General features: G+C 33.6%; 1 protein-coding gene across 1 annotated transcript; it reads left to right on the top strand.

Moving 5' to 3' along the window:
* Nucleotides 1-5,218: 5,218 nt before the first annotated feature.
* On the top strand, nt 5,219-18,345 carry LOC128550969 (interferon-induced very large GTPase 1-like). The gene is made up of 4 exons (XM_053531174.1): nt 5,219-5,489; nt 6,794-7,152; nt 14,488-14,677; nt 16,604-18,345. The coding sequence occupies exons 1-4, from the start codon at nt 5,219-5,221 to the stop codon at nt 18,343-18,345; spliced, it is 2,562 nt and encodes an 853-aa protein (XP_053387149.1).
* Nucleotides 18,346-22,643: the final 4,298 nt, after the last annotated feature.

Raw genomic sequence — 22,643 nt, 5'->3', positions numbered from 1 at the left:
AAATTATTTGTCATTTAGCATTTGGCAATTAGCATGGCTCACCGTCCTTCCATAGTACTGTTTTGCCATCGCATTTGACAATTATGACTCAATGTTTTAGCGTTTAGCATTAAATATTTTGCATTTGGCATGTGGCATTTTTCAAATGAAAGGGCGGAGGTATAAAGATATCTTCCTAATGCTACATATTTATGCCAAATATCAAATGCTACTTGTATTAAACATTTATGAAATTAAAATGAAGTATCTGTTAAACTGAACAAGCCTTCCATGAAACTATACCTTTATCAATTGAATAGCAGAAAGACTGGCGGTTAATTGAACAAATGCATGTACCTTATAAGAGATATTTATTTGAATGTAGAGTTACCTTTTCAACACCATAAATATTTTGAAACCAAATGTCATTATAATTTTCACGTATCAATTAATTTTTCATTTTAAAAACATTTAGCGCTGCAAATCTTTACCAAAGATTATAAAAGTCTGGGGCTTGATCTGTAAAGAAGTACCTAACTATTTGGAGTTTACTGAAGAATATATAGTATGCAACGTGCGAAATTTGCACAAATAAGAAACTTACAATAACTATATAAGCTTAAATGTATTTCTAACTATGAGATTTTTCTATCGTCTGCAGAAATACCAATTTTGATGTACAAATGTGCTTTCATGTATTTACATACAGATTTTTAAAGCTAAAATCTCCTCCAATTAATGTAACACCTGCATTAGATTCAGAAATGCCACATACCTCTAACTTACAGAATACAGGATAAGAAGAAATGAAAGCATTTTGTCCGAATATTCTTAGAGCACGATTGCAGATTTATGTGTCTGTACTTATGTTTCATTGTCCTTCAAATACAACACTTTAATATATATTTATTTAGCCCAGAACCTGGATATTTATTTATGAGCCAAGTGGTGATACCACTATATTATATATGCATTCCGTCTTTTAACATGCAAATATCGCAAATGCTAACTTTTCCGCTAGAAGTTCGGGGATGGGGCATATGTTCTACTCCCTTTTTGTTCAATTACAGTTTAATTTCATATGGCCATTTTATGACAAGCCATAGGAAATGTGTACCGTTCAGATGTTCCAATCTAACTTCAGTTACCAAGTACAGAGAAATAAAGTTCATTTCTGATAAAATTTCAACTCAGCTGACCCCTGCAGTGGTAAATCCCTGCTATCAGATGGTATCAATGAGTTACATAAACATGTGGCAGTAAACCACTGATCTCTATCAGTTAGGCTGCGGTCAGTTCTTGACATTGATTGATAACAAACCTAAAATCAGGTTTGTGAATTTTCGGATTGTACTAGACTATGATATTGGACATAGGATATAGACTGGCTCAGTTCATTACATTTAATCATACAAATGTAAAAAAAAAAGATATATCCTAGTCTAGGAGCTAGTCTACACAAGAAATCATTAGACCGTCTCCTTGAAATCTACAATATTACATGGAAAACTGGTATTTTTCCAGACTCCTGGAGAGATGCTATTGTTATTCCCATACAAAAACCTGGAAAAGATAGCACGAACCAAAGTAATTCTAGACCGATAGCCCTTACTAGTTGTTTATGTAAAACTCTGGAACGTATGATCAATTCTAGACTAGTTTGGTATCTCGAATCGCAAGGATTAATAAATTATAAACTTTTGAAGCGACTTTCGCAAACTACGCAGCACAACAATCTTGTTCGAGTGGAAAATTTGATTCGTGATGCATTTATTAAAAACGAAGAATCTAGTGTCCGTCTTTTTCGATTTAGAAAAAAGCTTTTGACACTGCATGGAAATATGGGATTATGAATGATCTTCACGACATAGATTTAAAAGGTCGTCTGCCAACATTTATATCACACTTTTTAACTGATCGAATTTTTAAAGTTCGTGTTGGTGATACCCTTTCTTTTGAGGTTCAATTTTATCTGTCACACTTTTTAGCATAAAAATTAATAATATTGTAAAATGTTTGTTAGCAGGGACGGACTGTTCATTATATGTTGACGATATTTTGATATATTATCGTTAAACAAATATGCGTACGATTAAACGCCAATTGCAACAGTGTTTGAATAAACTTCAAACTTGGGCCATGAAAAATGGGTTTAAATTTTCCAAATCGGAAACTCACTGTGTCCACTTTTGTCAATTACGGAAACATCACTGTGACCCTGAGCTTTTTCTAAATGGTACAAAAATACCCGTGGTTGACGAAGCAAAATTTCTTGATGTTTGATAAAAAGCTTTCCTTTGTGCCGCATATAAATACTTTAAAGTCAAATGTCTGAAGTCATTAAATCTTTTAAAGGTAATTTCACTTACTGATTGGGGAGCCGATTGCACGGCTTTATTTAGATTTTATAGGGCTTTAATTAGATCTAAGCAAGATTAAGGTTGTATTGTTTATGGTTCAGCAAGAAAATTTTATTTACAAAATTAATGTTAGATACCATCCATAACTAAGGTCTTCGTATTGCTCTTGATGCATTCCGAACATCGCTAGTTGAAGGTGTATATGCTGAAGCAAACGAACACTCTTTTTACGCACACCGGGAAAAACTTTCATTGCAATATGCTTTAAGAGTGGCTGCCAACAAATCCAATCCTGCTCATGAAATTATTTTTAAACCAAAGTTCTTGTATTCATATGAGGAAAAACTAAAACAAACAAACAGTTTCGATGTCGCATAAAATCTTCTATGAATGAAACTGACTTTGAATTCGATGGTATTAGAGACAATCCAATTCCAGATACACTACCATGGACCCTTCATACCCCTGCAGTTCTTATCGATTTGAAACCTGCCTTTAGAAAGTCTGAAACAAATCCTGAAATATTCAAGTCCGAATATCATGAAATCAAATCAACTTACAAGGACTATTTTGCAATTTACACAGACGGTTCAAAAGATGAATCAAAGAATCAAAGGTTGGCTGTGCTGCTGTCAGCCTCTTTCATCAATTAAAATTACGTTTGCCAAATAATGCAACAACATTTTCAGCCGAGGCCAAAGCTATTGATTTAGCTCGAAATTTTATATAAAAAAATAGTGAAGGAAAATCAATTATCTTTTCCGACTCGCTTTCTGTTTTACAGTCAATTCATAACCGAAATATGGAAAATCCATTCATTCAAAATATTCCTCTCAGGTTTCATGAACTATCTTTAAAAAGTATATCAGATTTTGTTGGATTCCCAGTCATGTTGGTATTCATAGAAACGAGGATGCTGATATTGCAGCAAAGAAATCCCTTTCATTATCACAATCTAATTTAAAAATTACCACATATCGATTTTAGGCCCTGTAGATTCAAATACATTTTATCTAAATGGCAATCGTCATGGAACAATGTTTCATTCAATAAACTTCGTGATATCACACCTACTTTAGGGAATGGCACCAAGAGAACAGATCTGTTCGCAGGGAGGAGGTTGTTCTTTCTCGCTGTCGAATTGGTCATACCCGTTTGACTCATTCTTATCTTTTGAATAAAGAAGATCAACCAGAATGTGTACATGTACCATGTCAAACACCGCTAACTATTAAACATATTTTAATCGACTGTATGGCCTTTGCTACGCAACGTAGTACATATTATGACGTTCAATCTTTGAAAGAGTTATTAGAAAACGTTTCAGTCGTAAATATTTTATCGTTTTTAAAGCAGATAGGAATATATAAAAAAAATCTAACATTTCATATCTTTATTTACAACTTGCAATATTATTATGTTTGCAACTGATATTTTAACACACACGTATATACATTTTTACATAACTGATTTTAGAAATGCTTTACATAGATGTTTTTAGATATGCTTTACACTATTCATAGTGTTCTTTACATTTTTACATGGATGTTTTTAGGTATGCTTTACATTTTTACATCAATGTTTATGCTTTACAGTTGGCGTTTGTAATGTGAATTCTGCTGGGCGATATATGATCATTTTGTGTCGATTCGCCAACTCACTCACTCACTCAAAATTATTTCTTTACTGTCTTAACTTAATCATCAAATTACAAACCGAAGATGCGCGCGACATCTGAACTCGTGCGTTTGACATCTTATCGCGTGTGCTCGACATTATGTCCCGTGTAATACCAATTCAAATGCCAATTTGCCTCCCGCCGTTTTCTGATTTTGTTCATTTATACTTATAACAATAAAGGTAACTAAAGCTTCGAACTCTTTTGCAGGGTATTAAGTTAAATACTTAGCCTGATAAAAATGCAGCAAAAATTCATTGATGACAAAAAGGAATAAATTTAAGTACCTGGCAAAATAAAGACTAAGTACGTAGGCTACTCTTGTATATCAAAAAATTTCCCTGTTTCTCCTATATTCATACATGCAATTTCATTACTTTTCTGACAATGTGCAAATTGGTACTATCAGCCGAAAAGCGATTCGTTGTTATACTTACATTTAGCACGACCTTTGTATATATGGTATAAATATAAATCATGTAACTGAATTTTGACGCGAGTTCTAGAGAAGAAATGAGTTATATTAGCAATTTAAAGAAGTCAATGAATTATATTCAGCAAAAACTATCGTAATTATTGTTTTGTATTTTAGTTTGGAATTCAAACGAAACTATGACGACTGGAAACATATTCTGGCCATTCGATAACGAATAAATTGCAGCATATTTTAGGTAAACATTTTTTCCGTTTCAAGAACAATGGCCAATGATTTTGTAAATAAGGATGATTTAGAGACGCTTCTTAAACGTCTGGATTTAAATAAATATTACCCAAGTTAATTGTCAAGGCGTGACATATATCATATTCAACCGCATATGATAAACAGAAATACCAAATGTTCACCGGCTTGGAAGTTTATAACTGAAATTACCAGGTACAATTATCGTGCTCGTAATATACACGTCAGAGAAATAAATAAAGTAGAGACATTCAAAATTAGTCTTCGTGAGAGACGAAAAGTGGAACAGAAACAAGTCATTCCAGATCTCCATCCAATGGATATTTTCGTCGCAGTTTTTCTATGTTGTGATCCGATAGCAAAACAAGACCTCGCTATGCATTTATGGGGCTGCAAACTAGCGATACCATTATACAAAAGGTGCCTTCTATACCATCAATTGTTATATGGCCACTCCATTCAATTTATGGTCATGTATTTCAAGAAGTCGGATTCATTGAAAAGGCTCTAGTAAATGAAAGAATGCCGTGGTTGTCTTTCATCAGAATTGGTGATAATAATAAACTTTCTAAATCGTACCTAACTGACTGTGTAATTGGAGGAACAGAAAAGGTACATCCCATGTTTTTCCATCGTGACTCTGAGGGATCAAAACGCAAAAGATCAAATGTTGTAGAGGGCCTGATAGAGATAGGTTGGACTTTGCCTAATGGATCTGATGATAAATTCAATGGACCACGTCTCATTTTAAATCTTCGTAGCGCCTTTTCTTGGACAAATATCAGCCGTAACCGTTTGTCTATGTACGAAACCTGTTATTCGTAACCTGCTCTTAAAAACCTCAAAAGTTATATTGTTAATACTAGACCGATGTCCTGATGAAGTTAAAGTGATTAAACACTTAGATTCTTTTTCTTCTGAAGACCATATTGATGCTGTCATGAAAGCAGATAAAACTTTACCAGGAATTGTGCAGTCACTAATTCACACAATTGAAGTGTTGGAACATAAAACTAGTAAAACAGTTAAATTGTCTGATCACAAAACCTTTTCTCCAAATTTTACAGTTGATAAAAGCAATAACTGGTACCAAACAGCTTTTGCCCAAACAGACGAAATAGTTTCATTGATAGAGAAAACAGATAGTAAAGACAGGAAACTAGTTTTATTGCCCCTACAAGAGATGTACTGGAAGAAAATGTCAAAACTTGATCGTGAGCGCTATGAAATAAACCGCAACGAAACAAATAATTATTAAAACGAGGAAGGAAAAATATCAAAATATATGCCGCGAAATGGAGCGCGAGCAAATGAATCAATTTAGTTACATGGAGAATAATTGTCTTTCAACTCCAGTACAAATTGTTTTAAATCAGCTATCATCTAATTGTGATAGACACCGTAAAATCTTTCTGAGAACACTAACGTTACAACTCGACAATCATTCACGATTGCAACTTCAGCCCTTTTACAGAAATTATTAAAACTTAGTTTCCAAAGCAAATAAAGCCGATTAGCATGAAAGAGCCAATATATATCAGGAATTGTTACATCTTGATAATACAAAAATGTCTCTGTCATTTGGATTTGAGCATATAATGAGGGAAATTGGCCAGTTGTATGAAGCATGTGAAAGGCATCCTTCTCTGGCAAAAACAATTACCTGGCAAACTTTCATACAAACAACTCCCACACTATGCGGGTTTTCATTCTGCTAGAAGGATATCCCTTGGAGATTTTGGATGGCGAAGCAAATGCAGTTCCTCAGAAATGGGTCAATATTGTTATAAATCAACTCCATGCTTTAACAGAAGAGCCAACTGCTTCTAGAAATATACACGTTATTTCGGTACTTGGTATTCAGAGTTCAGGAAAGTCAACATTTCTAAACACTATGTTTGGTCTTCAATTTGTAGTCAGTGTCAGGTCACTGTACTAGGGTGGCTTATTTGCAATTCATAGAGTAAAATGCATCATCAGAAGTCAAACTGAATGCAAAATATATATTATTGATTGATACGGAAGGACTGCGAGCAACAGACTTAACTTCTACGGACACAGTCAAACATGATAATGAATTTTCAACTCTTGTCATAGGTTTATCTGATACAACTAATATTAATTTAATGGGCGAGAATGCAACATATTTGCGCGAAAACCTGCCTATTGTAGTTTATGCCTTTCTAAGAATGAAACTCGTTGGTTTGCATCCAAGATGTACAATTGTTCATCATAATGTTGATAAACGAAACAAGGACAAATTACTAGAACAAGGACGAGTACTAGAGGAAGTGTTAAATGACCTCACGGAGAGAGCTTGCAAAATGGAAAATGTTCCAAGTAGATCGTTCAGAGATATGATAGAATTTACAATAGATGAGAACACGGATTATGTTCCTGGACTTCTTGATGGAGAACTTCCTATGACACTGGTGAGCACTGGTTACAGTGGCGAGGTAAATTGCGTGAGGACCAAGCTTATGAAGAAACTTAAAGAAAGTAAGCCATATCTTAATGGATTTAAGCCATTTTCAGGTCGACTTGAAAAACTGTGGAACGCGATAAAAAGAGTCTGTTTTGTATTTGAATTTCGGACGACCCTTGAAACAGAGATGATGTTAAAGCTTGACAAAGAATACTTTTAAATTAGAATATGGAAAGACTATCTATTGAACATCGAATAATTGGTCGAAAAACATAAGGCTATTCTAAAATCAGATAAAGCAGCTTGTAACACAAAAGATGGATCTTGATATTTTAGAAAAGAGACTTGAACATTTCCTATCAGATACAAAACTTGTGTCAGATCGCCTAGAAAGGTGGAAACGGGACTTAACGAATAATTTGGAAAAACAAAGTCAAAAGGTAAAAAGCCTTTCCTCTGATCTAAAGGATTTTAAACCAGAAATATCTCATCCGCAAATGAAAAAGTTTTTAAATATGACTGAGAAAACAGATTCAGAAGAAACAAGAGCATTTGAAAAAGCATGGATAAAATGGACAAAAGAAATTAGTTAGCCACAACTACATATTATTGAAGAAGATAAATTACAGACTCTTGATACTATTTGCCGCGGACATTCATATTTACTGAAAGACAAGGAAGTTAGACAATGGTCTTTGCAATTATTTGATCCTAAGGCTAGATCATACACAAATGCAGAAGCCGTTCAATTCTGTGACTCAAGAAATTCATCTGGGTCAGATATTAAAAGCATGTTAGAGTATGTACGTTTAGCAGCAAAGACAGAATACGACAGCGCTTTAACTGAGATCAAACAACGTAAAATGAAATATACCCATAGACATTCTGAGTCCATTTTGCTTCGTATTGAGGCAAAGATAAACGAATACATCAAAGGCTATGACAAACAAAATTTTATAAGTATACAGTGTAAATATGACTTACTTATTTCAGTAGCGGGAGCAATTATAAATGATTTCAAAAACATGATTTGTGAAGGTTTAGGTCCATATAAGAAAGATTTTTTGTTATTATGTAAAAAAAGACGAACAATAACTGGTAATTTCAAACTTTTTGTCGACACCACTTTCAGCATATTACATCATGCTTTGCGAAGGATCTTTGGCCGTAAAGTGTTTATGGTTTTACAGAGATATTTACGTACTTCAATCTCTTACAATATTATTACTGACTCTAAACAGGGATTAATTGGTAAATGCATTTTGATATAGTAAGACATGAAGACGATTACATCTTGGTGAAATATATCAAATCTGATGACATTGGTACATGTGTTGATGGATAAATTGAAACTAGGGTGAAAAGCAATTGATGTTTTAATTGTTTCGAAAATAAAAAAGTACGTATAGTTGTCTTTTGTAATGTATTTACATCATGGCTTTCCTCAACAAGGGTGTAAAATTGAAAATTCGTTTTATATTAGTTCATTAAAAATATTTACTTGCCTAAATGCCATATAAGCATTCGATTTAGTTATTTAAAACTTGTAAACCACTTTAAATCTGTATCTGGTTTCACTATAGTAGGAATAATTTAGTTTAAAAATTACAAGTTATCGCAAAACTGTGCAATTTGTCGAAATATTGTAAGTTAATGCAGGTGTATTCCAATCAGTGTAACCTTATTTTCTTATCCTCTGTAGATATATAAATCTACCACTTAAGCTGCTTCACATTACTTAAATAAATTATCTGAGGAGTAAAATGATTTTATCACCACAGATGAACTGTTTCTTGTGCAGACACGAGGAACATATGTTCGTTTGATATCAATTACTTAATCGACCATGATCGTGTGAATATAATTATTTAAAACACTGTTATCAGTAATTACTCGAATCAGTTTCTGTTTGGACTTGATTTTAGAGATTTTTAAAAATTATTTGCACCGGGGATAGCATAAATGTAAATTGCTGCGGGACCTTTAGCCTCAAGTCCCAAATATCAACGATAATACAGTACAACGCTGTCGATATTAACGTTTCAAAAAGTATAATACCTTTATCTTCTTTTGAAACATATATAGTGCGTTTCATATGACCTGGCGGGCGGTGTTTATCCTTGGCGGCTGATATTCTAAAAATAAAAAACGAGCAAAAAACGTAAGGCTACTTTGGTTACAGTGTAAGGAAGGTTGCCAGTGAAAAAGTCATCTGGTTGTGGAATAAATTACATATACTAACCAATAAAGCAGTTGACCGTCGCGAAATCCTGCACCGCCAGGCCGATTATAATGAATTATACAATTATTAAATGTAATGGGAAGTAGGTTTCCGTTGTTATACCGTCGATGGCTTAAATGTATATTAGATCTAGATTTCATATCATAGAGAATTAACAGGTACTTATCCATTTATGTAAACATAAAAAATTAACAAGATTCTGTGTATTAACAGTACTATACATCAGGTTTAAAATAGTAAACGCTGACACATTTATAGATAAGCAAAGGATGAATGTATACTACTACTTATTGCTTTTTAACAATCAGTTGTTATTGCATGACATCTAATTATGAATGTTGCCCTTTATGCAAACTTAATATACATTTTTCGTGAAATTAAATATTTTGATGTGCATGTTATCATCTAAAGATATCGAAACTTTCTAAAGATAAACTATTTTAGAAAATAATAATGACTATAGGATATCTTTAAAATCTTTACCACTGGGTCTCGGTTAATTATTTTCGTTTCCGAACTCTAATCAGATACTACAGTTTGTATCATCTCTCAAATACTATGTAGTTACCAAGTATCCCTAATGTGCTTCTGGTCAGTGGCTTAAAGATTTGATTCATAATGACTTAAGTTTAACTTCTTTTTGTGTGTTTGTATTTATATTTTTTCTCCAGTTTTCAAGTTTGCAATCTTATTAGACATGTTTTCGGTAACCCTAACTTTTTCTTCAACTATCACCAAAGGATATTCTGACAGACACTTCTTCGATACAAAAAATATTTTCAATTGTGCATGCTATTTGGCTCTTCTTTCAATAAGATACCGCTTTCAGCTGCAAATGTTATTATATAATGATTCAATATCATGTCGGTTTTTAGCTCATCTGTCACGTAGTGACAATATGAGCTTTTGTGATCGCCCTTCATCCGAATGACACTCACACACAACTTAAGTCACAGTAAGATCTCGGTTCCCTCCAAAAACTATCTGGATTCCATCAAGAGTTCTATAGTGTTACCGTCCCTGAAAGGGGCAAAATTTTCTCTTGGGGGCCTTTCCGACGGATAGAGGTTTCATTTATATTTTTATTTGTTACAAATTTGCAAAACCAAATATATACTGTTGATTTTAGCCCAAGTTCGAAACTGGGTCATATGGAGTCAAAACCTAGGTCACCAGTTCAAAACAAAGGAAAGGCTTGTTAACATCCACATCCTATAGGTCACATTTAAGACCTTATATTCATGAAACTTGATCAGAATGTTTATCTTGCGAAGTTCAAAACTGGGTCATAGGGGTTAAAGAATTATGTCACAAAGTCAAATAAAATGAGATGCTGGTTTATACCTTAATACTTGTTACAACATTTAAAAACATATCTTTGTGAATCTTAATCAGATTGTGTGATGATTCATGGGCAAACTTCGAAACTGGATCATATGGGGTCAAAAACTAAGTCACTCAAACCAAAGGAAAAGCTTGTTTAACAAAGATTTATTAGTCCCCTACTGGTTTAGTCATTCTGTTATTCCGTCAGTCCGTCCGCAATTTCGTGTTCGGTCCATAACTCCGTAATCCTTAAGGGATTTTAATATTACTTGAGACAAATGATAACTATGGTAAAACAATGTGTCAAACGCAAATTCAGACCCGTAGCTCAAAAGTTATATGCACAAATGGAGGTCAAATGTCAATGGGGCTTTTTTCCTGTCCAGTTCATACCGCTGCTATCCATGGACGGATTTTAATATTACTTGGTACAAATGTACCCCATAATAAGACAATATGTCATGCACAACTTTCAGACCCTTGCTCAAAGGTCAAGGTCACACAAAACAGTCAAATGTTAACATTACATGAACAGGGTCAGTTTCGTGTTCGGTCCATAACTCTGTAAATCATTAAGGGAATTTTATTATCGATGGCACAAATATTCCCAATAATAAGATCATGTGCTAAACTGGACGCCTGGCTCAAACGTCAAGGTCATAACTGAGGGTCAAAAGTCGACAGGACTTTTCTCCTGTCTGGTCCATAACTCTGCCATCTATTAAGGGACTTGTTTCTCAGTTGGCCTAAATGCTCCATGATGAGACAACGTGTCATGCGCAAAACCCGGAGTCATAGCTCAAAGGTCGTGGTGACTATTAGAGGTCAAATGTCAATCGAATTTTTTCCTGTCCGGTCCAGAACTCTTCCATCAAGGGATAACAATATATCTTTGCATAATGTTTTCCCATTAGGAGACGACGTGTCTAGGAGAACACCAAGAGCCATAGATCTAAGGTCAAGGTCACAGTTAGAGAGCAAATGTCAATATGATTTTTTACCTGTCTGTTCTATAACTTTGTTATACGCAATAAGATTCAAATATCAGTTTGCACAAATATTGCTCAGGATGAGGCAACATGTTATGCGCATAACCCGGACCCTAGATGTTAGGTCAAGGTCACAATTAAGAGGCCAAAGGTCAGATACAAAAATGACATTGTCCGGAACATTTCTTCCTAATTTATGGGAGGATTTTGGTGTAGCTTGTCACATATGTTCACCACCATACACTGATCGTCATGTGCAAGAACACGATGCTTGGTTTAAGGTCAAGGTCACACATAGAGGTCAAAAGTCAAATTTAAGAATGACTTTGTCTAGAGAATTTCTTCTTCATGCATGGAAGGACTTTGATGTAACTTGGCACAAATGTTCACAACCATGAAGCCCCTTTGTTTTTAGAATAACACCACCCCCTTGCCTTTGCTATAAACTGATTATAAATGGATTATCATTTTATTGTAACTCTTCTTATTATTGGTCGTAGGGAAAGATCGAGACCACGTTTCTGTTGTGAAACATGCATGTTACATCCAATTATAAGGTCAAGGTCACAATTAAGAGGCCAAAGGTCAGATACAAAAATGACATTGTCCGGAAAGGATTTTGGTGTAACTTGGCATATTTGCTCACCACCATACACGAATCGTCATGTGCAAGAACACGATGCTTGGTTTAAGGTCAAGGACACACATATAGGTCAAAAGTCAAATTTAAGAATGACTTGGTCCAGAACATTTCTTTTTCATGCATGGAAGGACTTTGATGTAACTTGGCACAAATGTTCACAACCATGAAGCCCCTTTGTTTTTAGAATTACATCCCCTTGACTTCGCTATAAACTGATTATAAATGAATTATTATTATATTGTAACTCTTTTTATTATTGGTCGTAGGGAAAGATCGAGACCACGTTTCTGTGGTGAAACATGCATGTTAAATTATTATTATTAGGTGTATTTTGACATTTCTCTACATAATAAAGAATTTCTTGTGGACTTATTCTATATAGTTTAGATTATTTTCTGTTTTAAGGATTAATTTCCTTTGTTGTTAGTATAACTAACTCATATGATAACTTTTCCATAATCTGCCAGAGAAATTCCATATGAAAACAATTGTAGGTTTATATTTATGCTTATTTAAATCAAAGTGTTTTGTAACATATTGTATATACAGTTAAATGTTGTTTAAACATCATTAACAGATATTAGTTCATTATGTTATACTGCAGTTCTGTAGAGAAAATTCGATGCCTTTCAATAGGGATCATTGTATTGCATGACAATACTTCATTAACTTGTTATTTTTTTTTAAGTAGTGGAAAACAAATTCAGTCCACAAGTATAATATTTGAAACAATTTCAATATTCTTAATAGGGACCTTATCGTCTACTCGTTTTTGAAGTTACAGCATTGACATTTGAACTACATGTTTAATTTAGATACATATTTTAATACATAACTTGAATAATTTTAATCATGAAATACTGACTTACTTTCTTAGAAGTTTGGACCACGTTAATAACTTCTGATACAAAGTTTCAATACTCATCTTTAACATTCTTAAACCTGACATCATTTCTTGTTTTTGATGCTGCACCAAAGCGATTCGGACCACATGTATAATATTTTTGACAGATTTCATTATCTATCTTGAATATTTTTAGCTCTGATCTACTGTCTACTTTTCGCTACAGCACAGAAATTTTGTCTACATGTATAACTTAATAATTTTAATCGTGACCTACTGACCTCCTTTCTTGTTTTTGAAGTTACAGCAAAGAAATTTGGACCACATGTATAATGTTTGAAACAGATTTATACATCTGTTTTAATATTCTCAACCCTAACCTACTGACCAACTTTTTGTTCGTGAAGTTTTAAAAAGAATTTAGACTACATATATAAATTTTGATACAGAATTGAAATTTGACTTGGATAATCTTAATCATGACCTATTTACCTTCTTTCTTGATGTTGAATGTATAGCATGAAATTTGGACTACGTTTATAACTTTTGATACAGATTTCAATACTTATCTTTAATATTCGTGAAATCACTTATTGAAATACTTTCTTATTTTTGAAGCTACAACAAAGAAATTCGGACCACCTGCAAAATGTTTATAAATTACATATTTCAAATCCGATCTTGAATGATGTTAATGGTGGCCTATTGACCTTTTTCCTTGTTTTTGAAGCTACAGCAAGGAGACCTGGACCTTCTGTATAATTTTGCCACATATTTAAGTAGTTATCTTGAATAATCTGTACCATGATTTACTCATCTGTATAGTTATTTTGACGACCTGCATAATGTCTATTATAGGCTTCAATAATCATCTTAAATAATCTAAATTTGAGCTATTTACTTACTTTATTGTTTTGGAAGTTACATTATAAAATTTGAACACATGTATAACTGTATAACTTTTGATTAAGACTTCAATACTTTTGAAGCTACAGCAAAGAGATTTGGCAAAACTGTATGACTTTGTATCATATTTCTGTAGTTATCTTAAATCGTCTGTAGCATTACTTAATCAAATTGTTTTGTTTCTGATTATTTTTCTCTTTTTTTGAAGCTTTAGCAAACAACTTAAATTTAGCAAGCGATTAACTCCCGTGGGCGATATAGGGCTGTCATTGCCCTCTCATTTATATAAGAAGTTATTCTTTTTTCTCTTTGATCTTTGCGTTTTCGGTTTTAAACAGAAATATTTTCAGTGACACTTAACCAAGTATATAAAATGCACAAGCAGTACCTATTGAGTAATTCACTTTAATTTTCAGCTCGGAATGGATACCGAAGTAGAAAGTGTTGATCTTGAAGGAATCCTGAAAGAACTTAACTTGTCAAAATATTACAGTGGGAAATTGCAAAGAGACGATATATTTTCTGTAATAAATAACGGCAGCAACCATTCACAAAACGTGCATCTTGCGCAGTATATCAATGGCATTGTACATTTCAATGAAAACTGTAGGTATCTTGATCAACATAGTACTGATAAAAGCCACAGGTGGCAGTAACGTACCTAGGATACAGTATGGGTCCATGGGCCATATGCACTTACATTTATTACAATTATAATGTTTTCTTAGGAAAAAAATGACAAAAAGCCATTTTGAAAAAAATTTTGCTCCTGTGACAATGAGCCATCTACAAGGTAGATATGAACAGTTTCACACGTGCATTGCTACCAGGTCCGTATTTTTTTTTTCAAAACAATATTTCCTTATCAATGATTGGTCGCCTTTTCGGCAAGAGATTAATCTTGCAGAAAAACCTTACTTCAAAACCCAGTTCCAAACCGTTTACGCATCACGAGCGAGCAACGGCGTACAAAACGATAGTGATTTCTCCACCCGAAAAAATCCCACACATTTTTCGCACCGAAGTCTCCCCACTAAAACACATCAAGTACTCCGTCCCAGTTAAAAATAACGTTACAACCGGACAGAATTGGCCAAATGCAAACTAACGAGACCGAACATCAGGTTTAACTCTTCATAATTACTTAAAAATTTGCAATTTAACTTTTTCGCTTTCGAAAATTACCTTCGCCTGCCATGATTACCGTGGACAAAACGGTGGTTGTAAAGAACGTTTTCATTGGCGGAGACAGTTTACGTATTTCAAACGTAGCGATAAAATCCAAAGAGTACCCGAATATAAACAAGCAGCGATGGCTCACGAAGATTATTTACCAAATTCAAATAAATAACAACTGGTAAGTAATAAAGTAGAATTGAACCTTATTTTTAGTCTTGTTAGTTTACATTTAGCATATTCTGACTGCTTGTAGCGCAACTTTTAACTGACAAGGTGTACTTGATTTGTTTTAGGGGGAGACTTCGGTGTGAAAAATGTGTGGGATTTTTTCGGGTGGAGAAATCACTATCGTTTTGTACGCCGTTGCTCGCTCGTGATGCGTAAACGGTTTGGAATTGGGTTTTGAAGTAAGGTTTTTCTGAAAGATTAATCTCTTGCCGAAAAGGCGGCCAATCATTGATAAGGAAATATTGTTTTGAAAAAAAAAATACGGACCTGGTAGCAATGCACGTGTGAAACTGTTCATATCTACCTTGTAGATGGCTCACTGTCACAGGAGCAAAATTTTTTTCAAAATGGCTTTTTGTCATTTTTTTCCTAAGAAAACATTATAATTGTAATAAATTTAAGTGCATATGGCCCATGGACCCATACTGTATCCTAGGTACGTTACTGCCACCTGTGATAAAAGCGATACAATTAGAGGAAAACAAAAGTCTTTGGAGAATGAAATTGAAAAATGTTGTGAATTGCATCCAGTGGATATATCTACCGTTCTGTTTTTATGCTCAAATGATATCGTAAGACAAGATCTTGTCATGCGCCACTGGTCTTGTAAACTTGCATATCCGTTCGTTATCAAACCAGAGCAGCTTGACCCGCCAACACTGTACTTATGGCCTACACTTGGCCTTATGAATAAGCATCTTTCAACCAATCAACACCAGTATGTTGAAGATAACATATCTAACATCGGATTTAAAATTGTGAGTTTCTTACGAGTTAACAATTATGATGTCTCAAAATCACACATCTTAAATATAATGATAAATAAAACAGAGAAAGTTCACTCTGTATTCTACCATCGTAACTGCGCTGCGAATGTAGAAAAGATGTCAGAGGTATGCCATGGAATGATCGAAGTTTTCCCAGATCTAGATAATGAAAGAGAGCCAATTTTGTTTTTAAATCTTAGAGGTCAATGCAATAGATATCAAAACCAAAAACTCTTCTTGTTGAACGTTAGTCATGTAGCTTTTCTTCTTTGCAGTAAAAATGAAACACATTTGGTACATGACATTATTAAAAATGATATTGGGAAATCTTGCGAAAAGGTTGTTATAATTTTTTTAGATTTAGACATCAACGAGGAGAGCGATGACTTTCTATCTCAGTTAGACTCATTTTCTGAAGAGCTCTGTGTGCCAAATCATTTAGTTGGTTACAAGGGCATGAGTCATTCAGATTTAAGGGAAGATTTGAATACATCTATCGAATCAGTGAAAGGTAGACATAACTTTGATGACATTAAAACAAAAGCGGCTGACCATCATTTCCGTATTGACTTGAATAAAATCGATGACGCTTTAAAAAGATCAGAAATACTATCGAATTTAGTATTTCAAATGTTCAAAGAACAAACTTTGGACAGTGTATTTCCAATACAGGGTCACCTTTGTTCTGAATGGTGCAGAATGGAATTGGAGAAGTATAAACTAAGACTGAGGGGAAATGCTGAGAATGTAAGCAAGTACAGAAAACGATTAGAAATCAAACAAAATGAAATACGTTCACAACAATTGCAGCTAATAACTGACGAAAAGTGCAATATTCTTCATTTATTTGTAAACAACATGTCTCTCAGTAAAGATATTGAAGACGTTGAAGTATTTCTTCGTAATCTCAAAATCAGTATTGAGATGGCTACACGCTCAACTCTGCTAAAAGGCTATGAAGAGTACAGAAACCTATTCCAAAAGCTACGCATGATGCCAGCTCAGACCAACGATATACACAAAGAGTTCAGACGTTTGGATGAAAAGCTGGAAAACCAATCACTTACTTTTCTTGATTTTTCCCGTGAAATGGGCCACATGTATGAAATACTGAGTGATGAAAATATGAATCATGAATATCGAAAAAATCTGTTAGATACCGCAGTGAACATTTTAAGTTGCGGTTACGAAATAGAGATCATGGATGGGCGTTCAAATTGGGTACCGATTATATGGGTCAAAAGTATTTTATTGGAAGTGCGAAAAAGGCTAGGGAATGTTAGAATCAAAGTTATAACAGTTTTAGGAGTACAAAGTAGTGGGAAATCGACTCTTTTAAACATAATGTTCGGTTCTCAATTTGCTGTTGGCTCCGGTCGATGTACCCGTGGTATGTATATGAATATAGTGAAGGTATCAGATAAAGTATCCCGAGAATTTATGGTTGACTACTTTTTAGTTATAGATACTGAAGGGTTATATTCTTCTATTACCAAGGTTGATGAAACAAATGAAAGGGATAAAACTGAAAGGGAACTTGCCACATTTGCTATCGGCATGTCACATGTAACAATTATAAATATTATGGGAGAGGATATGACTTATTTACATGACATACTGCTGATAACTGTTCATGCATTTTTAAGAATGGACTTGGTTGGACTACGGCCTAAGTGTATGTTCCTGCACCACACTGTTGAGAAAAGTTCGAACGATAAGTTGCTTCAAAATACATTTGGCCTTGAACGTATATTAGATGAACACACAGCAACAGCATGTACACTAGAAAACACCCCTAAAAAGAGATTTAGAGATATAATTCATTTTGATTCTATTGAAGACGTTTACTGTTTCTCACCTCTGTTTGAAAGTGTTGATGACCTAAAAATTGTAAGTTCTTTATACAGCAAGGATGCAGCATATTTGAAAGAAAAACTGATTTTAGATACCGAATCAGTCGGGACATTAGAAGAGCTTGCCAATCATGTCGATTTGCTCTGGAATGCTGTAAAAAAGGATGACTTTGTTTTTGAGTTTAGAGACACCGTTGAAACTCAAGCCAGAGTCGCACTTGATAAACGGATTTGCCATTTGCAGTGAAAAAGTAAGAGTGAGTTTCTATGTGTACTCGCGGAATTTCGAACAGAAATTAAAAGTTGTGATACACTGGAGAAGGTAAATGAAGTTCAGCAAAGATACAATCAAAGTATTAACTGCACCACAAACGAACAAATCAAAGCAAATGCAGATGATTTACTCGTGGCGGATTTTGCTCAGGACCGATTTCGTACACATGCGATGCAAAGGCTGCTCGAGTCGAGTAAAATTACATTAGAAGACTTCACTCAAGAATGCAGGCTTTACTGTGATTCGCAAATCGATCAAGATGTGACACTGAGGATGAAAGAACTTGATATACTGCGTTGCAGTGAATTTGCTTTCATTCAAATTGATGAATTTCTTGATAAACATGTATCATTTGAACCCTCCAACACTCTAAGAGATACATCATCTTGGCTTTTCGATAAATGGTTAGGGGAGCTATCACATTTATCTTCAAATAGCACACTTTTTAATCTAGAAGAAGATGCAGTTGAGGCTATATATAAAATATTTAGCACTCGTCGAGCCCAAATTGATAAATCAATTCAGTTCAAAGGTTTTAATGACAGAAAAATTGATACATTTTTTAATGAAATACCAGAAATATTGTCGTCAACAAATGTTAGGTTAGTGACACAGACGAAACATAAAATGGCATCCGAAGTTGCCGAAGACACTATGCTGTACGCGAAACACGTATTATTGGAGCTGCAAAGAAGAAATATCTTTTATGAACCAAACATTTTCAAAGATATTTCATTACAAGTGAGAAGCCATCGGCATATCTCCAGTGGAAGTTTACAAACTAAGCCAAATTTTGAAATAGAATTAGTACTTTACATATGTGGAGAATTCATTCAGCGTTTTAGAAGAATTTCGGAGGAAGGCATTATGTTGACGAATGGATTAATGAAAACAGCTCAAAGTTATTTTCTTTCAAGATGCAGGCAAAAGTCGAACAATTGCACAAACACAACACAAGCAGTAAAGGATTTTTCAAACGTACTGATTGAAGAAATAGGATTGTCCATAATTGCCTTCCTACCACAAGAACTCGCTAACAGCATAAAAGATTGCACTGATTTCCTACAGTCGAAACAATTGTTTGTGATACATTCTTACATTAAAATGTTAGATAATGAAAACGTCTTACATGCGTACCTTAGTTCATTCGAAGCAGGGGCTGTGTATATTATTTCGAATGTGTATGAAAATATGTTTAGGACAACAGATGCAGTACAAAAGATCGTAAGAAGGACACTTGAATCAAATATTACTAGAGTTTGTACAAATCTTGTAAATGAAATAGAAAATTTAAAGCCAGATAGTTATCCAGCTAATACAATGGAATTGTGCATACAGGTCATTATAAAAGCTTTAAAGCCAATTAGCTCGATTAATCTCAAACAGTTCCAAAACGATTATACGGATGATCTTGACCCTCAGATCGTTTTGCGGTTACTTTTGGCAAACCTTCGAGACAACGAATATATTACAAAAATTGAACAAACTGTTCAAGAATTACATTTTGGTGCATACTACAGTAAGCTAAAAAATGAAACTGTAGAAATAGTTATGCAAAATGTCACAGGTTGTAGGGAAATGTGTCCATTTTGCGAGGAAACTTGCTGCAGCGGACAAGAAAAACACGCTGGTGATCATCGTGCGTTGATGCATAGACCGTCTGGATTTCAGGGCAAATGCACACTTTCCACACCTAAGCTAGACTCTTCAACTTGTTGGGATGAACTGGAGAAACTAAGTACGGAAAGACAACGTTCACATATTGTCCAAGGATGGACAATTCCAAAAGATGTCTCAACAGAAGAAAACAGCTTTTGGAAATATGTGTTTGTTACAAATATTAAACATATTACATTAAAATGGGGAAAGGAAAAACCAGAGGAAACCCCAGAACCATGGAAAGTATTATCAAAAGCAACATTGTTAGGAAAATTAGAAAGAGAACTGGAAAAAATGTTCATGTTATAGTCTTATTTGAAACATAATTAATCAATCCTTCTGAAATATATGAAGTATACATTTGTATCACTATTAATGTTTTCTCAAATTATGCATTATTCTGATTATTACCAAGTGGTATGAAGAGTACAGATACCATGTATTAAGTGATTCGGACGCTATGTTAATTGTATAAAAAGTTTTATGTTCTTATTTTGGCCACTACCGGACAGGACACGTATTAAGAGTAACGCAATATAAAGAATTGAAAGAACTTAAATGTAACAGTATTTTGACGTTTTGATTGTTCATTTAATACTGAGAATTCAGTGTATGACGGTTTCGCCTGATTTAGAATTGTTATATCTCAGTGTTAAATGAAACAGTTTTTTGAGAGCCAGAGATCTTGCAAGGAAGTATGTTAATATTTTTGTTTGTAAATAGGTAATGCGAACAATGATATACATTTATATATATTTTATATTTTCATCACGTTTAATGTAGTTTTACTGTTTATCACTATAATAAATTACGAATTTGATAGACATTCATATCATTGCGTGGATTGATAGTGAGAGTGCTCGAATTGCTTAAGTGTCGATTTAATTGATTTTCTGTTATCATAATAAGTTACAATAACCCGCTTAGCGTTTCAGTCTAACACTCTACTTGTTCATCGAGCATATAAGATAATGTTTGCGAGTATATGCCATAAATTCGAGGTATTAAGAATTTTATGAATTAAGACATAACTTTTGTTGATGGGATAGGTTTTTGACAAATTAATCAATGTACATGTAGCTAGAATATTGCCGGAGAATATATGCTTTTACGTAGAGAAAATGCAATAATAGATTGTTTGTTTGCATTTTTGATGTTTAGAATTCACATTATTCAGTTGTAATATTTGTTTTGGTGTTAAAACTACTCCCCTATTATGCTTGTAAATTATTTATCAAAACTAAGAAACATATCTAAAATGGTATAATGATAATGAAGTCATTTATATTGCAAAAAGAAATAAATACAAATACTATGTGTTATTTTAAGGACAACATTTACTGTATTAATCATATGGTAAAAAATTGTATGATGGTTACATTACCTTGAAACATTACGTACTTAGTTATTTCAGCATAGGAATTATTGTACATTTCACAGTAAAATTGTATTTTTGTTGTTTGTTTAGTATTACAATTGAAAAGGATAAAACATGACATCATTTAAGCTTTATTCCTGAAATATAAGTTTTAATATTACTACGCATGTTTTTACGTTGTTTGTGTGTGTGTGTGTGTGTGTGTGTGTGTGTGTCGATTCGCATTGTAGTAAGAGAACTCATCGTTACATTTACAACTGATATGACCGTGTATTTAAGAACATCGTAGCAATACTTGAGTAGGTGAATATGTATCAGAGGATACAAAGCGACTGATACAAAAATATTTTACTGTTTAGAACTATTTTCAGAAATGATGTCTTATTTTTTTTACCAATGAAAGTAAATATTATTATACAGGTGACTTCGCACCTTAGTATGGACAGTTTGTTCAACATTGATACTTGAGAAGTTGATGTCGAATGTAACACTGAAATGATCATTGTTATAGTACAGTATTAACACTACTTAATGAAACAATAGACTAGAGTTTCATTTGTACGGTAATACTGTAAAGTGTCAACTGTTGTTTTGCTATAACGTGTCATTTCGATTGGAATAAAATTATTTATAGCTTTTTACATTTATGTTAGAATGTATCCGAAAGGTATATGCCTTTCTTATCAAAGTGGCAAACAGAAACAATTTATCTGAGTGTGATTCTACACACTTGTTTGCTTCAAATTTAATACGTATCATACCTACTTGTAAATGCATTTTGGATCAACAGTTTGTTTTGTGTTTCTTATATAAACGTATTTTATAACATTTACTCTCTATTTTCACCAAACCCTTTATTACGTGTAAATAGATGTGTGTACATGTAAAGATAGTCTTAAAATTTGTGATTTTAAAATGATTTAGAATAGATCAAACCGTAAAGGTATACTTGACCCAATTTTCATATTTTACAAATTTGAACAAGTAATAGATATTATTTGTGTGAACATTTAATGTGTATTTTCAGTACTTAAATTTGATTTGCGTTGTAGTTATAAAAACATTTTTATTTACAAGTGATATATGTATAAAAGAACATCGTAGCAATATTTTTGAGGGATTGGCTACTTAAAGATGGCTTCTTAGATATTATTATGTTTAGGGCTATTTTCAAAAGCGATGTACCATTTTGGCTATTATTGAATGTATATATGATTATTCAGCTGATTCCACA

Source organism: Mercenaria mercenaria, chromosome 19 (assembly GCF_021730395.1).
Source record: "Mercenaria mercenaria strain notata chromosome 19, MADL_Memer_1, whole genome shotgun sequence".
Classification (NCBI taxonomy): domain Eukaryota; kingdom Metazoa; phylum Mollusca; class Bivalvia; order Venerida; family Veneridae; genus Mercenaria; species Mercenaria mercenaria.
The sequence above is the reverse complement of the archived record's forward strand: the minus strand, read 5'-3'. Positions and strand labels throughout refer to the sequence as shown.

Coding starts and splice junctions, on each gene's coding strand:
- LOC128550969 (XM_053531174.1), top strand. CDS start 5,219: ATGCCGTGGTTGTCTTTCATCAGAATTGGTGATAATAATAAACTTTCT. Junction 5,490..6,793: donor GACAAATATCAGCCGTAACC/GTTTGTCTATGT, acceptor CTCTTGTCATAG/GTTTATCTGATACAACTAAT. Junction 7,153..14,487: donor GCACTGGTTACAGTGGCGAG/GTAAATTGCGTG, acceptor TTTAATTTTCAG/CTCGGAATGGATACCGAAGT.